Source organism: Lepus europaeus, chromosome 16 (assembly GCF_033115175.1).
Source record: "Lepus europaeus isolate LE1 chromosome 16, mLepTim1.pri, whole genome shotgun sequence".
Lineage (NCBI taxonomy): Eukaryota > Metazoa > Chordata > Mammalia > Lagomorpha > Leporidae > Lepus > Lepus europaeus.
In genome coordinates, this window is record NC_084842.1 from 36,933,378 (window position 1) to 36,948,846 (window position 15,469).

General features: G+C 37.9%; 1 protein-coding gene across 2 annotated transcripts in view; it reads right to left on the minus strand.

Moving 5' to 3' along the window:
* GALNT7 (polypeptide N-acetylgalactosaminyltransferase 7) overlaps positions 1-15,469 on the minus strand; it is a 161,831-nt gene that overhangs the window by 22,606 nt on the left and 123,756 nt on the right. Inside the window, exons 3-6 of one of the 2 annotated variants that reach the window (XM_062212831.1) lie at positions 10,733-10,899; positions 5,238-5,368; positions 4,913-4,992; positions 2,437-2,619 (exon numbers count right to left, since the gene is read on the minus strand). In XM_062212831.1, coding sequence (XP_062068815.1) covers positions 2,437-2,619; positions 4,913-4,992; positions 5,238-5,368; positions 10,733-10,899 — 561 coding nt within the window. Of the gene's footprint in view, positions 1-2,436; positions 2,620-2,758; positions 2,942-4,912; positions 4,993-5,237; positions 5,369-10,732; positions 10,900-15,469 lie in introns of both variants that reach the window. The other variant, XM_062212829.1, reaches the window with a different exon arrangement.

Here is a 15,469-nt window from a genome sequence, read left to right on the forward strand (position 1 = left end):
CATTATTAATGCATCATGATTCTTAAGTTTTAGGGTACTTAACACTGTAGGGTATCTTCATCATTACACATAGTAGTCAATCTGTCACTGAGTCCTGTTGATTCTACTTTGAAAATCTATTTTGAATTTGTCTACTTCTTTCCAGTTTTACTGCTAGCACACTGGGACAAGCATACAAACACTGGGCTCTGTAGTATCTCCTAGAATTGGTGTCCTTTTTCCTATTTTCTTCCTACTCACATCTCATCACACAGCAGCCAAAGCAGACTCCAGAACAGGGGCCTTGCATGAACGGCTCTCCTCATTCTCTCACCTCACCTGGTTTTCTCTCCCCATGCGTTCTTCACTGCTTTGCACTTGCCTGGAATGCACCAAGCTCACCTCTGTCTTGGGTCTTTACTTATGCTACTCATGTTATTGAAATATTCTTCCTCCTTTTCCACAGTTTCCTCTTCATCCTACAGCTATCAACCTAAATGACACTTTGTAAGAAAGTTCTTTCCGATGTTCCTTGCTGGATTAGTTTCTCCTTCCCATAAGCTCCATGTGTCTATGATTGTTTTTCATATTATTTGTTGTAGCCATTGTTTCAGAGTTATTTGTGCAGATATCTGTTCCATTTTTGTCTCACTATATTTTAAGTTGCATGAGAGCATACCTTTTTACATTTATCTTTCTCTGAATAGTACCTGGCACATTGTAAGTACTCAATAAGTATTTGTTGAGTGGATAAATAATGAGTCAAGTAATATTTTCACACCAGGAGAAAGTCATTTTCTCATATCTTAAAGTACATGGCCTAACTCATTCAACAGCACTATTACATTTTTTATTATATTTTCATGTCACATTTATTTAACTGTCACTCAAAATTACTCCATTGTAACTGTGCTTTTTTGATCTTTAAATATATTCTCATTCCTCTTGGTATATATTTGAAAATACATCTTAACATGGAAACTTTTGAGTTAATCAAAGGGGAGCTTTCCTTAACTCTTTCTAGCTCAATTAAAAAAATTTCCTGACTAGCTGTTGGAATTAGCAGAAATATAAATGCTCTCAGCACCCTTTAATTTTTTTCTCTTAGAATTACTTGTTAGGCAAATTTAACCAGATAAACAGCAGATTCCTGAATATTCTGAATAAGAAATTTTCAAATGAAAATTTGGAAAATTCCCCAAAAAACTCAAACTTTTATAATTTCTTCATGTTTGGCATTCAGTATCTGGATATCATGAGATGCCCAGACTGTATAAGCATTTCCATTAGAAGCACCTTCCCAACAGAGTTCTCACATTATCAGCAGTATAACAGGGAGAGAGAGAGACCAAAAGCAGAACCATAGCATCAGACACAAAAAATTAGACACATTCAGGAGAAGGCTACAGTAACATCTGAGCAAACATTTCATTTGGGCTCACTTTTATGAAAGACGGTGAAATGCTCCAACAAACATATCAAAAGAAGGAAGTGACATAAACTATTCTACTTAAAAAACCACGAGAAGGGACAAAATCTGATTTGGGGATACAGTTTTCTTTTAATCAAGCATCTTCTGAGAATGAAGCAAGAAATTATTTGTAACATTTTCTAAAATCATTTATTTTTATTCATCAGATTCAACAGGCACAAAATTAGCATTAAGAGTTAGCATATAGGGGCTGGCGCTGTGGCGCAGTGGGTTAATGCCCTGGCCTGAGGTGCTGGCATCCCATATGGGTGCCGGTTCAAGTCCTGGCTGCTCCACTTCCCATTCAGCTCTCTGCTATGGCCTGGGAAAGCAGTGGAAGATGGCCCAAGTCAATAGACCCCTGCACCTGCGTGGAAGACCCGGAAGAAGCTCCTGGCTCCTGGCTTTGGATCAGCGCAGCTTCAGCCATTGCGGCCAATTGGGGAGTGAACCATCGGATAGAAGACCTCTCTCTCTCTCTCTTTCTGCCTCTCCTCTCTCTGTGTAACTCTTTCAAATAAATAAATACATCTTTAAAAAAAAAAAGAGCTAGTGTCTTTCATTGTTAACATTATACCCAACGTATCAAAAACAGAAATAATAGTCTTGGATTGTATGTAATTTGGGTATTTTAAATTTATAGAATGACACTAACCATCAAAACAACAGAATTTGGTGTCTCATCTATTATTGCAAGATAGCAAAGTTTCCTATTTTTCACTTGTACTTGGAACCAGTGTCTTCTACATTACTATTTTTTTCTCACTGAAAGAGTGGAATTCTCAGTAATAGAACTTGCATTTATGGTAAACCAATTAAAAAGAAGCAAATGTGAATTAGAAGCTCTCAAATAGTGTAGAGAAAGAAGCTCTTTCAGAATTGGAGACAGCATCTATAGTTTTAAATACAAAATTTCAGCTTGGCAAGAGGTTAGTAAGTTAGCACACCTGAAGAAAAGAAAAATATGTAAGTGATTTAGTGATTACCGATATGGTTCAGTTTTTGTCTTTCTCAGTCTCTTCTCTTGAGAGGTCAGAGGCACCCGTTTCCAGAGCATACTCCAATCCCATGCACCTCGGGCAAACCCATCTTCATCACCACCCCCTTGGGGTACAATTTCATATGTGTTGCCATTTATGACATCTATAAGCGGCACAGTGCAAATGGTTCTGTATTATGTTGATGATGGCAGCAAAGATCAAACGGAAACGTATGTATGGGCCCACATAGTTATACGAGTTCATGGGGAAGGAAAAGAAAAAGTCCTTAGGTAAACATTCAACATAAAAAAAAATAAATAATCATTACCGATAAGGTTCAGTTTTATGTTTTCTTTTGGCCTTTTCCTTGTGGCTTAGAGGGATACGTTTCCATAGTAAACTCCAGTCCCAGGCCCCTCTGGCAAAACCATCTTCATCCCCACCTTGCTGTGGTTCAATGGAATAATCATTCCCATCTATGTAATCTATTAGAGGCACAGTACATGTAGTTCTGAAACATTCACAGAAAATGAAAAAGCATTTAAGAATCCAAAAACTGACTAGTTTAGAATGCCTAACTACATCATATGTTTTTGTTGTTGATTTGTTTTTGTGCTAAGGGATTTTAATATCTAATGGGAAACAGAGTAAATGAATGTCCCAGAAAAGCCAAAAAGTCTGTTCTTGATAGAGGAGACTTTCCTCTAGGCAAAACAGATAAACATCAGGGACAAGGAGTCATGTCATTGAGCTTAGTAGTGTTTACTCTTTTTCACTTTAACTCTCCAGGGAATCTTACTCCTGGTAATTTTATATTATTTACACGAATTTCCTGCCTGTAATTTCCCTTTCTTATCTCTCATTAAAAAGAGTGAATGTGTGTATGTGTGTGTGTGTGTGTACTGATAGTACTTGCCATATTCTTAGCAGTTCTGTAACACTGTTGTTTTCTATTTCTGTAGAAGCAGTTATTATGAAAATGAGCTTCTCTACTTTTACTTGATCTTTCCTACTCCTTTTATTATCAAAATAAAATATATTATACTATGATTCCTTTTTTACAAAATAAGCAAAACCTAAAATCCCTCAAAACCTGTTCAAGTTCTTAAGAAATGAACTCAGAATTTGAAGCAAAAAAAAAAAAAAATCCCTTGTATTTAGACTTTATGACGTTAGCTTTGTATAACTGATTGAATGGAAAGCTGACATTACACAGATAATGCTTGTCTCACTAGAAAGAATATACAAAATGTTTCTTCTAAAGTGAAAATTGCAACTTTTCATAAGTGGGTTATGGTGTTCTTTAGATGTCTGGAAACCAAGATGTTTAGAAAAAGGGCAAAAACCATATGGGGCTTAGAAATGTAATACTGTAGAAGAAGATTCTAGAAGGGTGTTCCATCCCCTCCAGAGGTTGAATGGATCATGTAGGGTCATTGTGATACATGGGGTTGCCACTGGAATCTGCAGAAAACCACTTTATTGCTGCCCAGAGGACTGCCAGGACTGTTCACTTGAAGAGAGCTACCTGACACCTGGTACATTCTCTCTCCTCACTTCTCAGAATTTTCATATTTCTAAATCAGCAGTACAGTGTGCAGTATCGTAGAGAGACCTTGGTTTGACAGTTTATTGGTTACCAGATTTGGGGAAAATTACTTAATTTCTCTAAACCTCAAAATCATTTTCAGTAAGATGGAACTCTCAGTCTCGCAGGGTTGCTGTGAGGCTTAAGGCAGACTGTATGTGAAAAATATTTACGACAGGCCTTCATATCAAATCCTCTGATGACTAGATCTCCCAAAGTTCTGCCTCTGACTCATATCATTTACCACTGAGATATGTTTCATTTTCCTAGATTCTGCAATAGTTAGAATTTGAGACTTAAAGCAAGGAAGAGTTTTGGAACTAGGAGATTGATGCAACCTTCTGTTGTTTCAGACACTTCTAGAAATTTAACAGTGATCAGCATATTTCTATTCATAACCACATGGAATATTTGTCTATTTCTAAACTTAAAAGTTTTTGCAGAATCCAAAGCTTGACGTAAGTAACAGCTGGTCCTTAGTATCTAAACTAATAATTGAAAAGGGCACAAAAACTAATAGGAACAATTTCAAAGCATGCTTCTTCAAATCTTTGGAATTCATCCCATTTTAGAAGAAGCAATTAACATTAGTCTTAAGAGGAATTTTTTGTAGACAGAGTAAGTCTCAATAACTTAATCACAAGCCAGTTGTCAAATGGGATATCCTAGCTTTCTCCCAAATAGCTGACTGCATAAATGTGAATCAGACCAAAGCTTCAGGCTAGCTCCAACCAAGGAAAACAATTAGCTGAAATATACAGTTCAAACACAACACTTGATGCACTAAATGTAAGTGTAATTAAAGAATGAGAATATTATTCATCCTTCTAGGACAAGCTTTAATTTTTCAACTAGGAAAGAAAAAAATAAAAAATAAAAGCAAGGTCATGTTACCTGTCCTTAGATATGGGAGCTACAAGTGGTGCATACCAGTTAACTGCCACCTCACAGTGGGCATCAAGGTATATCAAAACCTTAAAAAAAAGAGGCAGGGTGAAAGAATACTCCTCAAATATGGTACATCATATATTACACACAATTTAAAATTAGATGCTAATTTTAAAATTAGCTTTATAGTCCATTTTGATAAATAACTTGTTTAACCCAGCATCTCATTTCAATTAAAAAAAGAACCTAAAGGGTGATTAAAAATGTATATGATTTTTTAGTTGTCAAATGGTAGACATGGTTGACATGGTAGATATCAAATGCTTCCTACCTGTCCAAGTTTAGCCTTCTGAGCACCAATACTTCGTGCTTGAATTAAACCTTCTCTTCTTTCATTTCGAAATACCTTTACTAGGCCATTCCACATCTTAATATAGTCATCTAGTTTTTCTTTTAAATGTTCTATGAATAAAAAAGGTCAATTAACATTAAAAATTAGACTTATATTATTACTTATTAATTACTACTTTTCTCAAGAAACAAGAATAGGAAATAGGCATTGTGGCACAGCAAGTTAAGCTGCAGGACACTGGCATCCCATATCAGCATGTCAGGTACTAGTCCTGGCTACTGGGCTTCCAATATAACTTCCTAATGTATCCTGCAAGGTAGCAGAGATGGCTACCTTGTAGTAGTTGGGAGTGAGAGACTCAAATGAAAGTCCAGTCTCCTAGTTTGGCATGGCCCAGCTCTGGTTAGTGTGAGTATTTGGGGAATGAACCAGCAAATGGAAGATCTCTCTCTCTCTCTCTCTCTCTTAAAAAAAAAAAAAAGTACAGAAAACAGCACACTGAGCAGTCAATAATTTTACATGGGCTACACTGAATGCTTAATTGACTGAGAATGGAACCTGAAGTATATTATTTAAATTAAAATTTGAGTTTAATATGCTTACAGAGAAGCGGTTACCCTAAGAATAATCAAATATTCCTGTAAACAAATAAATGATGACTTTGGTAGGTGAGGATTTAAGATATATTAAAACATGTTGTTTCTTATATTATAAAATTTTATTTGAGAGGCAGTGAGGGAGAAAAAAAGGGAGTGAAAGACAGAGAGAGAGAAAGAGAGAGAGAGAGTCAGACAGAAAGACTGTTTTTATCCATGGGTTCACTCCCCAAACATGATGGCAGGGACTGTGCCTGGACAAAGCTAGAGGCAGGAACTCAATCCAGGTCTCCCACGTGGGTGTAGGAACTCAATTACTTCAGCTATCTCCACTACCTCCCATGGTCTGTATTAGCAGAATGCTGGAATCAGGAGCTACATCCAGGAGTTGAATCAAAATATTTTGATGTGGGTGGGACACAGATATACTAACTGCTAGGCTAAATGACCTCCCCAACAATCAGTCTTAATGATTAGTGTTATAAATAAAATTCTCAGCTTAATAATAATTTTCCTCAGAAAGCCTTTTTCTTTTTTAAAGTCTAATATAATCCTAAATTATTTTTTAAAAAGTCTTTCAGAATTCCATCAGATGCTATTTTGGATATGCAAGGTAAACACATCTGGAATACATTTTTTACAGACAGTAATGAGTTGATGGCCTGTTCTTCAAATTTAGATTCTTAGTTAGGATGGTCCAAAAGGCAAAGTGGTGCATCCAGTGATTTCTGACTTCTTTGAGAATCTTTGGAATTCACGCTGCAGTACACTGTATTAGGGTTCAAACAGTCACTGCTCTCTTTGGAGGAAGATTATCTTCCCCCATCCCACTTTCATCAGGCTGAACCATGTGACTTGTGGCCAAGAAGATGTGGGCAGAAATGATGGGGGTCACTTGTGAGCAGAAATGTTAGGAGGCTAACTTATATGGTTACTACATCTCTTTTTTCCCTCTGCCCTATACAGCTGCTTTCTGATTGGAGACTGCTCTGTAAGCCTGGGCCATGAAGTGAAGAAGATGGGGCGCAGAGCCAGCACTGTCCCCCAGGGAACATGAAGTTTGAGCAGGAGATAATGCTCCTTTGTTGTAAGCTGATACCAGCGTGGGCTCATGCTTCACCTCCGCCTGACTTGGCCTCAGCAGGCTGATGCACATGTGTGTGGAGGAGTATACTATATTTAAAGGCTCCAAATCTTGTTCAGAGAGACATTGTAATTTCCAGAAACCTAAGTGTTATTATCAGCAGTTAGTTCTTTTATAAAGTTTTATATAGTGAAGTATTTTGTCTCTAAATGAGAAATTGTTAAGTTCAGAGTTTTAGTTTCTGAATAAATACAAACCAAATTTTCACTGAACTCAGATTAGCAAACGCTACCTAATTTTACTGAGGTATACCACTAAAGATCTTCTGTACTTCTGTTCAAGGGAAGACCAATTGTCTTGACACACTCTAAGCTAAGCAGACTCTGCATGACTGCCTTTATTTCATGCCACAGGGAACTGAATACTGGGAATCTGTGACAACAAAACACATCTCAACAATACTAAAGTAAAAGGCACAAAAATCTTCAGCCTCAAAATTCCATTCTCCTTGTCTTGGTCTATGTCATTATTTAAGGATGGCAAACATCTTTGATGTGTCTTCACTAATTTTTTTTGGATATGTTAAAATTTTACCTGTATTAATATTTAAAAAAAAAAAAAACTCATCTGGGGGCTAGTGTTCTGTAGTGGGTAAAGCCACTGCCTGAGGGGTGGGCGCTGTGGTATAGTGGGTAAAGCCACTGCATGCAGTGCCAGCATCCCAAGTGGGAACTAGCTTGAGTCTTGGCTGCTCCACTTCTGATCTACTTCCCTGCTAATGACCCAGGAAAGCAACAGCAGATGGCCCAAGTGCTTGGGCCCCTGCACCCCTGTGCAAGAGCCAGATGAAGCTCCTGTCTCCTGGCTTTAGCCTGGCCTAGCCCTGGCCATTGTGGCCATTTGGGGAATGAACCAGTGGATGGAAGATTCTCTCCCCCCCACACACACTGTAACGCTCAAAAAAATAAATAAATCTTTTAAAAAATAAAAAGCACTGTCTGCAATGCTGGCATCCCATATGGGTGCCAGTTCGTGTCCTGGCTGCTCTACTTCCAATCCAGAGGAAGATTCCCCCAGTGTTCGGGACCCTGCATACACATAGGAAACGTGTATGAAGTTCCAGGTCTTGGCTGCAGCCTAGCATAGCCCAGGCCGTTGCATCCATGTGGAGAGTGAACCAGTGGATGGAAGAACGATCTCTCTCTCTCTCTTTGTGTGTGTCTTTCACATTCTCTGTGTACTCTTTTTTATTTTTTAACTTTTATTTAATAAATATAAATTTCCAAAGTACAGCTTTTGGATTACAGTGGCTCCCCCCCGCCCTTAACTTCCCTCCTACCCGCAACCTTCCCATCCCCTGCTCCCTCTCCCATCCCATTCACATCAAGATTCATTTTCAATTATCGTTATATACAGAAGATCAATTTAGTGTATATTAAGTAAAGATTTCAACAGTTTGCACCCACACAGAAACAAAACGTGTAAAGTACTGTTTGAGTACAAGTTATACCATTGATTCACATAGTACAACAAATTAAGGAGAGAGGTCCTACATGGGGAGTAAGTGCACAGTGACTCCTGTTGTTGATTTAACAATTGACACTCTTGTTTATGACGTCAGTAATCACCCTAGTAAATTTAAAAAATAAAAATAAAAAACTCATTTTGAACACAGAATCATGAGTACTAGAGGTGAAGGGTGTGAAGGAGATAGAGGGAGTTTGGAAAATGGGTGCCAAATGCAAGTCAGTTAAAAGAACTAAGTTCCTAGTGTCATGCAGCATGATGGGAAGACTATACTTCACAATAGCCTTCTTTATGAGGACAGAAGTTCCAAGACTCCAACGTTATATCAGAAAAAATGTTGATTATCCTGTTTTCATCTGTACACATTACATAGATGTATTGAAATATCACACTATTGCCCCATAAATCTGTACAATTATTGTTAAATTATTTTAAAGTACAAAAATAGTATAGGTGTTCTTAAAGCCAACACAATAACAGACAGGAGATTTCTCAATTATTTTGTGGATTAAGACTTTTCTAAATCTAAAATATTACTGGTACCAACAATATTACTTAAAATCATATTTTAAAACATTTATCTTGAGACAGATAGAATATTTTTATGAAAACATTCTTGTCATGAAAATTATAACCAAAATAAAATGTCTAAGCTAGAAGCATTTGATTTGCCTAAAAATTTTAATGCTATACATTCTCTTGTCACTTAAAATGATGAGCTGAAGAAAGTAATCAGCTGCATCAAGATGAAGAGAAAGGAAAATACACCATCTTCCTAATTCTTCTACACACTAACGTTAAGTGTGCATGATCAAGATTCTAGTCACGTCCTTTCAAAAATAGCAAAGGTTTATCTAGACTATAAGAGTGCTAATTAAATTTTGGAGACAGGAAGCTTTTATGAAGACGTTTTGAAACCAATTTGCATGCTACCCATATACTTAGTGGTATCACCACTTGTACACAGAAATTCACCACAGACCTTATTTACCAGAACACAAACACCCTGTTGTCATTAAGCAGTCTGAGCTCTTTGGTCAGTTTTCAAAAGTTTCAATTCTGTTTTGTGACAAGCAAAGAAGGATAAATAAATATCTAGATCTGGGTTCTAGAACTGCAGTTACATTTTTACTTAATGTGCTTAGGATATGAACTACAGTATTAGGTATTTATATAATCAAGAACATACATTCAATATATCAGTAATATCTAAAGAAAAAAATAAGTAAACTTCACAGACACCTTAATCTTGTAAAATCACTGCTTAATCACCCTGTGGCAAGTGGAACCAAGACTAAACAATGCCTAACTGTTGTAAGAGCTAGTTCTTTAGAATTTTGTTTTATTCAATACTCTTGGTAAAATACAAACAAAATACACTTTAGAAGATGCTTTCTATTTTAAATAAAACTAGTTCATGGCTTCCTGTTCAATTTAATATCTGTATCATCATTCAAATATTAAATACAGACTATGAAATATGTATATGGATTTCAGTTTGAAGGCTGGATGGAATTTCAGAAGCCATCACAAAATACATGCAATTGCAGTTTTTCAGGATTTCGAAAAATTGTTTCTTGATGTGACTCAATTTTTTACAAAATTCAAGCCCTAAAGAATGGATTCAGTGTAACATAAGTGGTTAAAGATACAGATACAAAGCCGGCGCCGCAGCTTACTAGGCTAATCCTCCGCCTGCAGCGCCAGCACCCCGGGTTCTAGTCCCGGTTGGGGCGCCGGATTCTGTCCCAGTTGCTCCTCTTCCAGTCCAACTCTCTGCTGTGGCTGGGGAGTGCAGTGGAGGTCCTTGGGCCCTGCACCCACATGGGAGACCAGGAGGAAGCACCTGGCTCTGGCTTCGGATTGTCGCAGTGTGCCAGCTGCGGTGCGCTGGCCACAGCACGCTGGCCGCAGTGGCCATTGGGGGGTGAAGCAATGGAAAAAGTAATACCTTTCTCTCTGTCTCTCTCTCACTGTCTAACTCTGCCTGTCCAAAAAAAAAAAAAAAAAAAAAAAAAGATACAGATACATGATCTTATCTGTTTTGATACAGCTTTTAACACTCTGTGACTATTGGCCAGTTACTTAATATCTCTGAGCCTTAGATATAAAATGGAGATAACAACAATATGTAATCTAAGGATTACTATCAGGATCAAACAAAATAATTCATCTATAATGCTTAGCACAGTGCCAACCTGTTGATGATGATAGATGCTAGCTATTAATTTTTAAAAATTATTTTGACATAACATTTTTCGAATTACCTTTATTACTGAAGTCATCAATTAACACAATTTCTGCTAAATATTTCCTTGGAGTCCTTTTAATTACACTGTGAACTGTTCTCATGAGTGTTGACCACCCTTCATTATGGAAGACAATGACGACACTTGAAGTGAGAAGGTTTTCATCATAATGCCAATATTTGCATCTGCAAAAGAAAATTTCATCATATTTATTTAGGGGCCATACACAATGCCTGGGTCCAAACTTACTGTGACTGGATTTTCTTATTGGATTAAATATTGGTGACTTAACCAGGGTAAGTGAATGAAATACAGCTGTTTCTATCTTAACAGAAATGTGAAACAGGAGAAGCTGATATGAATAATGTACACTTAGATAAAGCTACTTCATAACCAACACTTTCAATGTGATAAAACGAACTAATGTATGCTGAGAAAACTCAAGATATTGTTCATAGTGCTCAGGGATTTTTTTTTTCTTCATGATTTAGATCTTAGTTTATTTTCCTTTTTGAAAATTGAGATTTTGGTGCTAATCTATTCCATTTGCTGTGACTAAACCCCTATGTTATTGTGTTTGAAAGCTGTCTTGTTTTAATATCGTTAAATATTCATAAAAATTAAGCTAGTTGACTCAAGACATTTAGTAGATATTAAAGAACTTACTGTTGAATGAATAAAAAAAGTTCTAATATTGTTTAGGACTTTTAGATTGGCTAAAGAAGCAAACTGGCTAAAGAAGCTCTTCCATACAAAACTATTTGAAACAACTATAGCAGGAAAAAAGTGGCTAGAAGCGTTTTCCTAACTGGAAGAAACCAGAACAGCCCCTCCCTCCCCTGTGTGTTGTCTGAGCTGCTCCCGCTCCACTGCTCCCATTCCTGCACACACTGCCGACTGTGGCCCGACTACTTGATGATCAAGTGCCTGTCGACTACTTGATGAAGCAGCGTTGATGTTCTGACTGCGGAATTGTCCTTTCACTTGCATACTTAATTTAAAACTATTAGAACTGAGGTTCTGATTATTGTATGTATTTTTCTAAAACCAAAATAAAGCTACCTATGAAAATGAAAAAAAAAAAGGGGGGGGGAGGTGCGGGCTGGTCTTCATGTCTTCTAGGAAAAAAAAAAAAAAAATAGACTCAAGGAGCCAGGCAAGGATCGGCGAGTCTCATATAAGCATGATTTTGAGAAGACTTTCAAGCATAATCCAAAATTAAGAGTGTCCAAATGTTCCTTCAGAATAACAAGTTCAAAAATACACTGCTAGAGAAGTGCAGATCTTGTTAAGAACACAGGCAGAGCAAGGCATGTCTAATTTGAGATGAGTGGGGATAATAATCCCAAGAAAACAAATTAATCTGGATGGAGATGTAGGCCACCTTTCTTCCTTTGACTCTAACCATTAGGCAGAAAGCAGCAGAAGTGGGTAGAAAAGTGGTTATTCCACAAATTCCTTCATTACAGACATTTCAGTTGATTCTATAAATAATGTTTTAGATGATCGTATTTATGCATATATCTTTAAGCTCCTGCATAGGAATTTTTTCTAAAAAATGCTCAGGAGAATAAGCTCATAAAAGATAGGAACCTTTTCTATGTATTTTTCTATGTTCCCAGCATTTAATACCTAGTATCTTCCCTATAATTATTTACTATTTGCTTTAAGGATAATACTATGAAATGCCTCCTGACAGATTTTCTTCTCTGAATAATGGCCAGTCTCCACCATACAATCCATTTTGTGGTGCTCTCAAGTACAACACCACATGGCTCCATGTTCTGTGCAGCAGGGGATACTACTATTTCACAGCAGAGAGAGAAGCAGGAGCTCTTCTAGTAGGGAGAAGTTGAAAATCTGGAAGAAACGAGATAACAAATACAACAAAAGCAGATGAAGAAAGGAGCTTGTGCCTAACATCCTTTTCCAAACTTAGGGAAGAGACTACCCAGTGAAGAGGGGCTGCAAAGCAGAATAGAAACTATGTTGAAAAAATGACAGGGATAGAGACAACGTCCCTTCATACCTCTTCTTTGCAGTCTCCCTTGGTTCTAGATGGAGCCAGGAAGCTAAGATGCTTCGCCATGCTTTTAAAGGTAGGAACATGGAAGGTACCTAAGAGTTGAAGAGCGAGAACTCGCCAGAGGTCACAGTAGTAAAGAGTAAGAAGGAACGCATGAATCTATGAGGTGGAAAGGTTGAGCCAGGGACTGGACCTGCAAGACAAGTAGGGTTCACAGTCAAAATGGAGATGAGCCAAAATGAAGATGGGTCTCCAAAGTAGGGCTGGCATGAAAGAAACCACTGTGCCAAGGGCAGCAGAATTGATCACAAGTTACTGCAGCAAGGGCTTTGCTATGGTTTGAATGTATCCCCTACAGTCTACGTGTTAGAAACTCAAACCCCAATGCAACAGTATGGGAGGTGGGGACTAATAAGGGGTGATTAGACCATGGGGGTAGAATCAATGGATTAAAGCTGTCATTACAGGAACGGGTTCCCTAAAAGGAAAAGTTCACTCCCTCCTCTCATTCTTGCCTGTTAATTTGCCCTTCCACCTTCCATCATGGTATGATACTACAAGAAGGTCCTCAGATCCTGGACTTATGGGCCTCCAAAACTGTGAGAAATAAATTCCTTTTATTTATAATATTATCCTGCTGTAGCAATATAAAATGAGCTATGATTCCTTCAGCAGCAGATAAAAAGAGGGTAACACAACTGGGAAGACAGGGCACATCTCACTTGGAGCCACGAGGGGGCAGCAGAGATGGGAGGTAAGCAGGAGACCTGCCCACTATGCCGTCTGTCCCCTGGATGCTAGACAGAAAAGCGATCCTTGGGAGCACAGAAAAAGCCCAGGGAAGGAGGATGAATTCAGGGCTGATAGGACACTCACTGTCGGCCAACAATGATTGCACTGCCTTTGGCTGTAAGCTTTCATTTGCCACCAACAGCCTGAATGCTGGTCATTGAAAAAGTTTAGCTTTTTGGCAGCTTTTCTCGTTTGCTCTTTTGAGATAAAGCCACTGGGTACAGCACATGGAAGCAGAGCTTACAATGTTCAAAGAAAGCCTTGATATTAAGGCTTATTAAGGAAAGAAGGAGCATAGCATTGAGGTAAAACTCCTTATTTTGCATCATCTATCTTACCTCAGTGTATAGAATTTGTAATAAGTTCTGATATGAAAGAAGGCCAAGTAAAACAAGAATGTCACATTTAAATGGATGGGTCTTGTTTTATATGTGTGTGTGTGTGTGACTAATTTTTGCTCTCTGGCATCTCATTTTCCAAGAGAGCTTTCAAATCCTCTAACATCAAGGACAGCAGTGGTTAAGCTATATTGCAGAACTGCCCTGATTGCAAATATTCACATTCAGATTATAGGCTTGCAATGATTGAAGCTACAGAATCATTCTTAGAGTAATTTTACAGAATGCTATCATGGCAGCTATGTGGGACAGATGCTTGGTGTCAAGGAAAAGATCAGAATAAAGATTTTTCAAAGCAATGTTTTTATAATACAAAAAGGTAGATTTCAGTACCAAAAATAAAATGCCTATCAATAATTTACTTGTATTCTCCCTGAATCAGCTATGCTTTCAAACATCTTCAGCTTGATATGAAGACTTGCTGTATTCAGATTTTATCAATAAATATAACTTAATTCAATAGATCCCAAAATTTAATATTTGTAAGCTCCAAGTCCCTGCAACCCATATATACTATCATTAATCTACAGCAATGTATGTATGTACTTGCATACTATGTGCAAGTTATTCATCTTGCTTTTTTTTTTAAAAAAAAAAAAGATTTATTTATTTATTTGAAAGTCAGAGTTACACAGAAAGAGGAGAGGCAGAGAGAGAGAGAGGTCTTCCATCTGCTGGTTCACTCTCTAATTGGCCGCAACAGCCGGAGCTGTGCCGATTCGAAGCCAGGAGCCAGGAACCAGGAGCCAGGAGCCAGGAGCTTCCTCTGGGTCTCCCATGTGGGTGCAGGGGTGCAAGGGCTTGGGCCATCTTCTACTGCTTTCCCAGGCCATAACAGACAGCTGGATGGGAAGTGGAGCAGCCGGGACTCATACCAGTGCCCATATGGGATGCTGGCACTTCAAGCCAGGGTGTTAACTGGCTGCGCCACAGCGCCAGCCCCTCAAACTTTCTCCCCAAATTATGGTTAGATCCAATGTTTCCCAAATTTAGTTTTGAATAAAATACCATATTCACACTTGCTGAGTTTTATGTTGTTGGTTTGGGTGTCTGTGTCAGCAGGTCCTGCTCTTTTTCATGACTGTAATTTGTTGTATATAATCATCCCTCTCGATTTTCTATGTTCAAAACTGAATTAGTATGGTTTATAGCTCTTCGTCTACTGCTTATATGGATGAACATGAGAAGGTCAAATATTGTGCTTCAAAGCCATGTATTTCCCTGAAAGACTGATATTACTCTGTTCACAAATTCCATCTAATTTTACTGCCTAACTACATTTCTTTATTTTGACCACAAGGATCTGAATACTTTACTCAAATATCCTATTAAATCAAGATGCAGTAATGTATCACACACTCTCCTGGTCCATTAGGGTAAGCACATCTCTTCTTTCAGATAAAGCAGAGTCTGGTTTGACTCTTCCTTAGATCCATGGTGGCACTGACAGTTTTTTTTTTTTTTAAAGATTTATTTATCTGAAAGTCAGAGTTACACAAAGAGAAGGAGAGGCACAGAGAGAGAGAGAGAGAGCGAGAA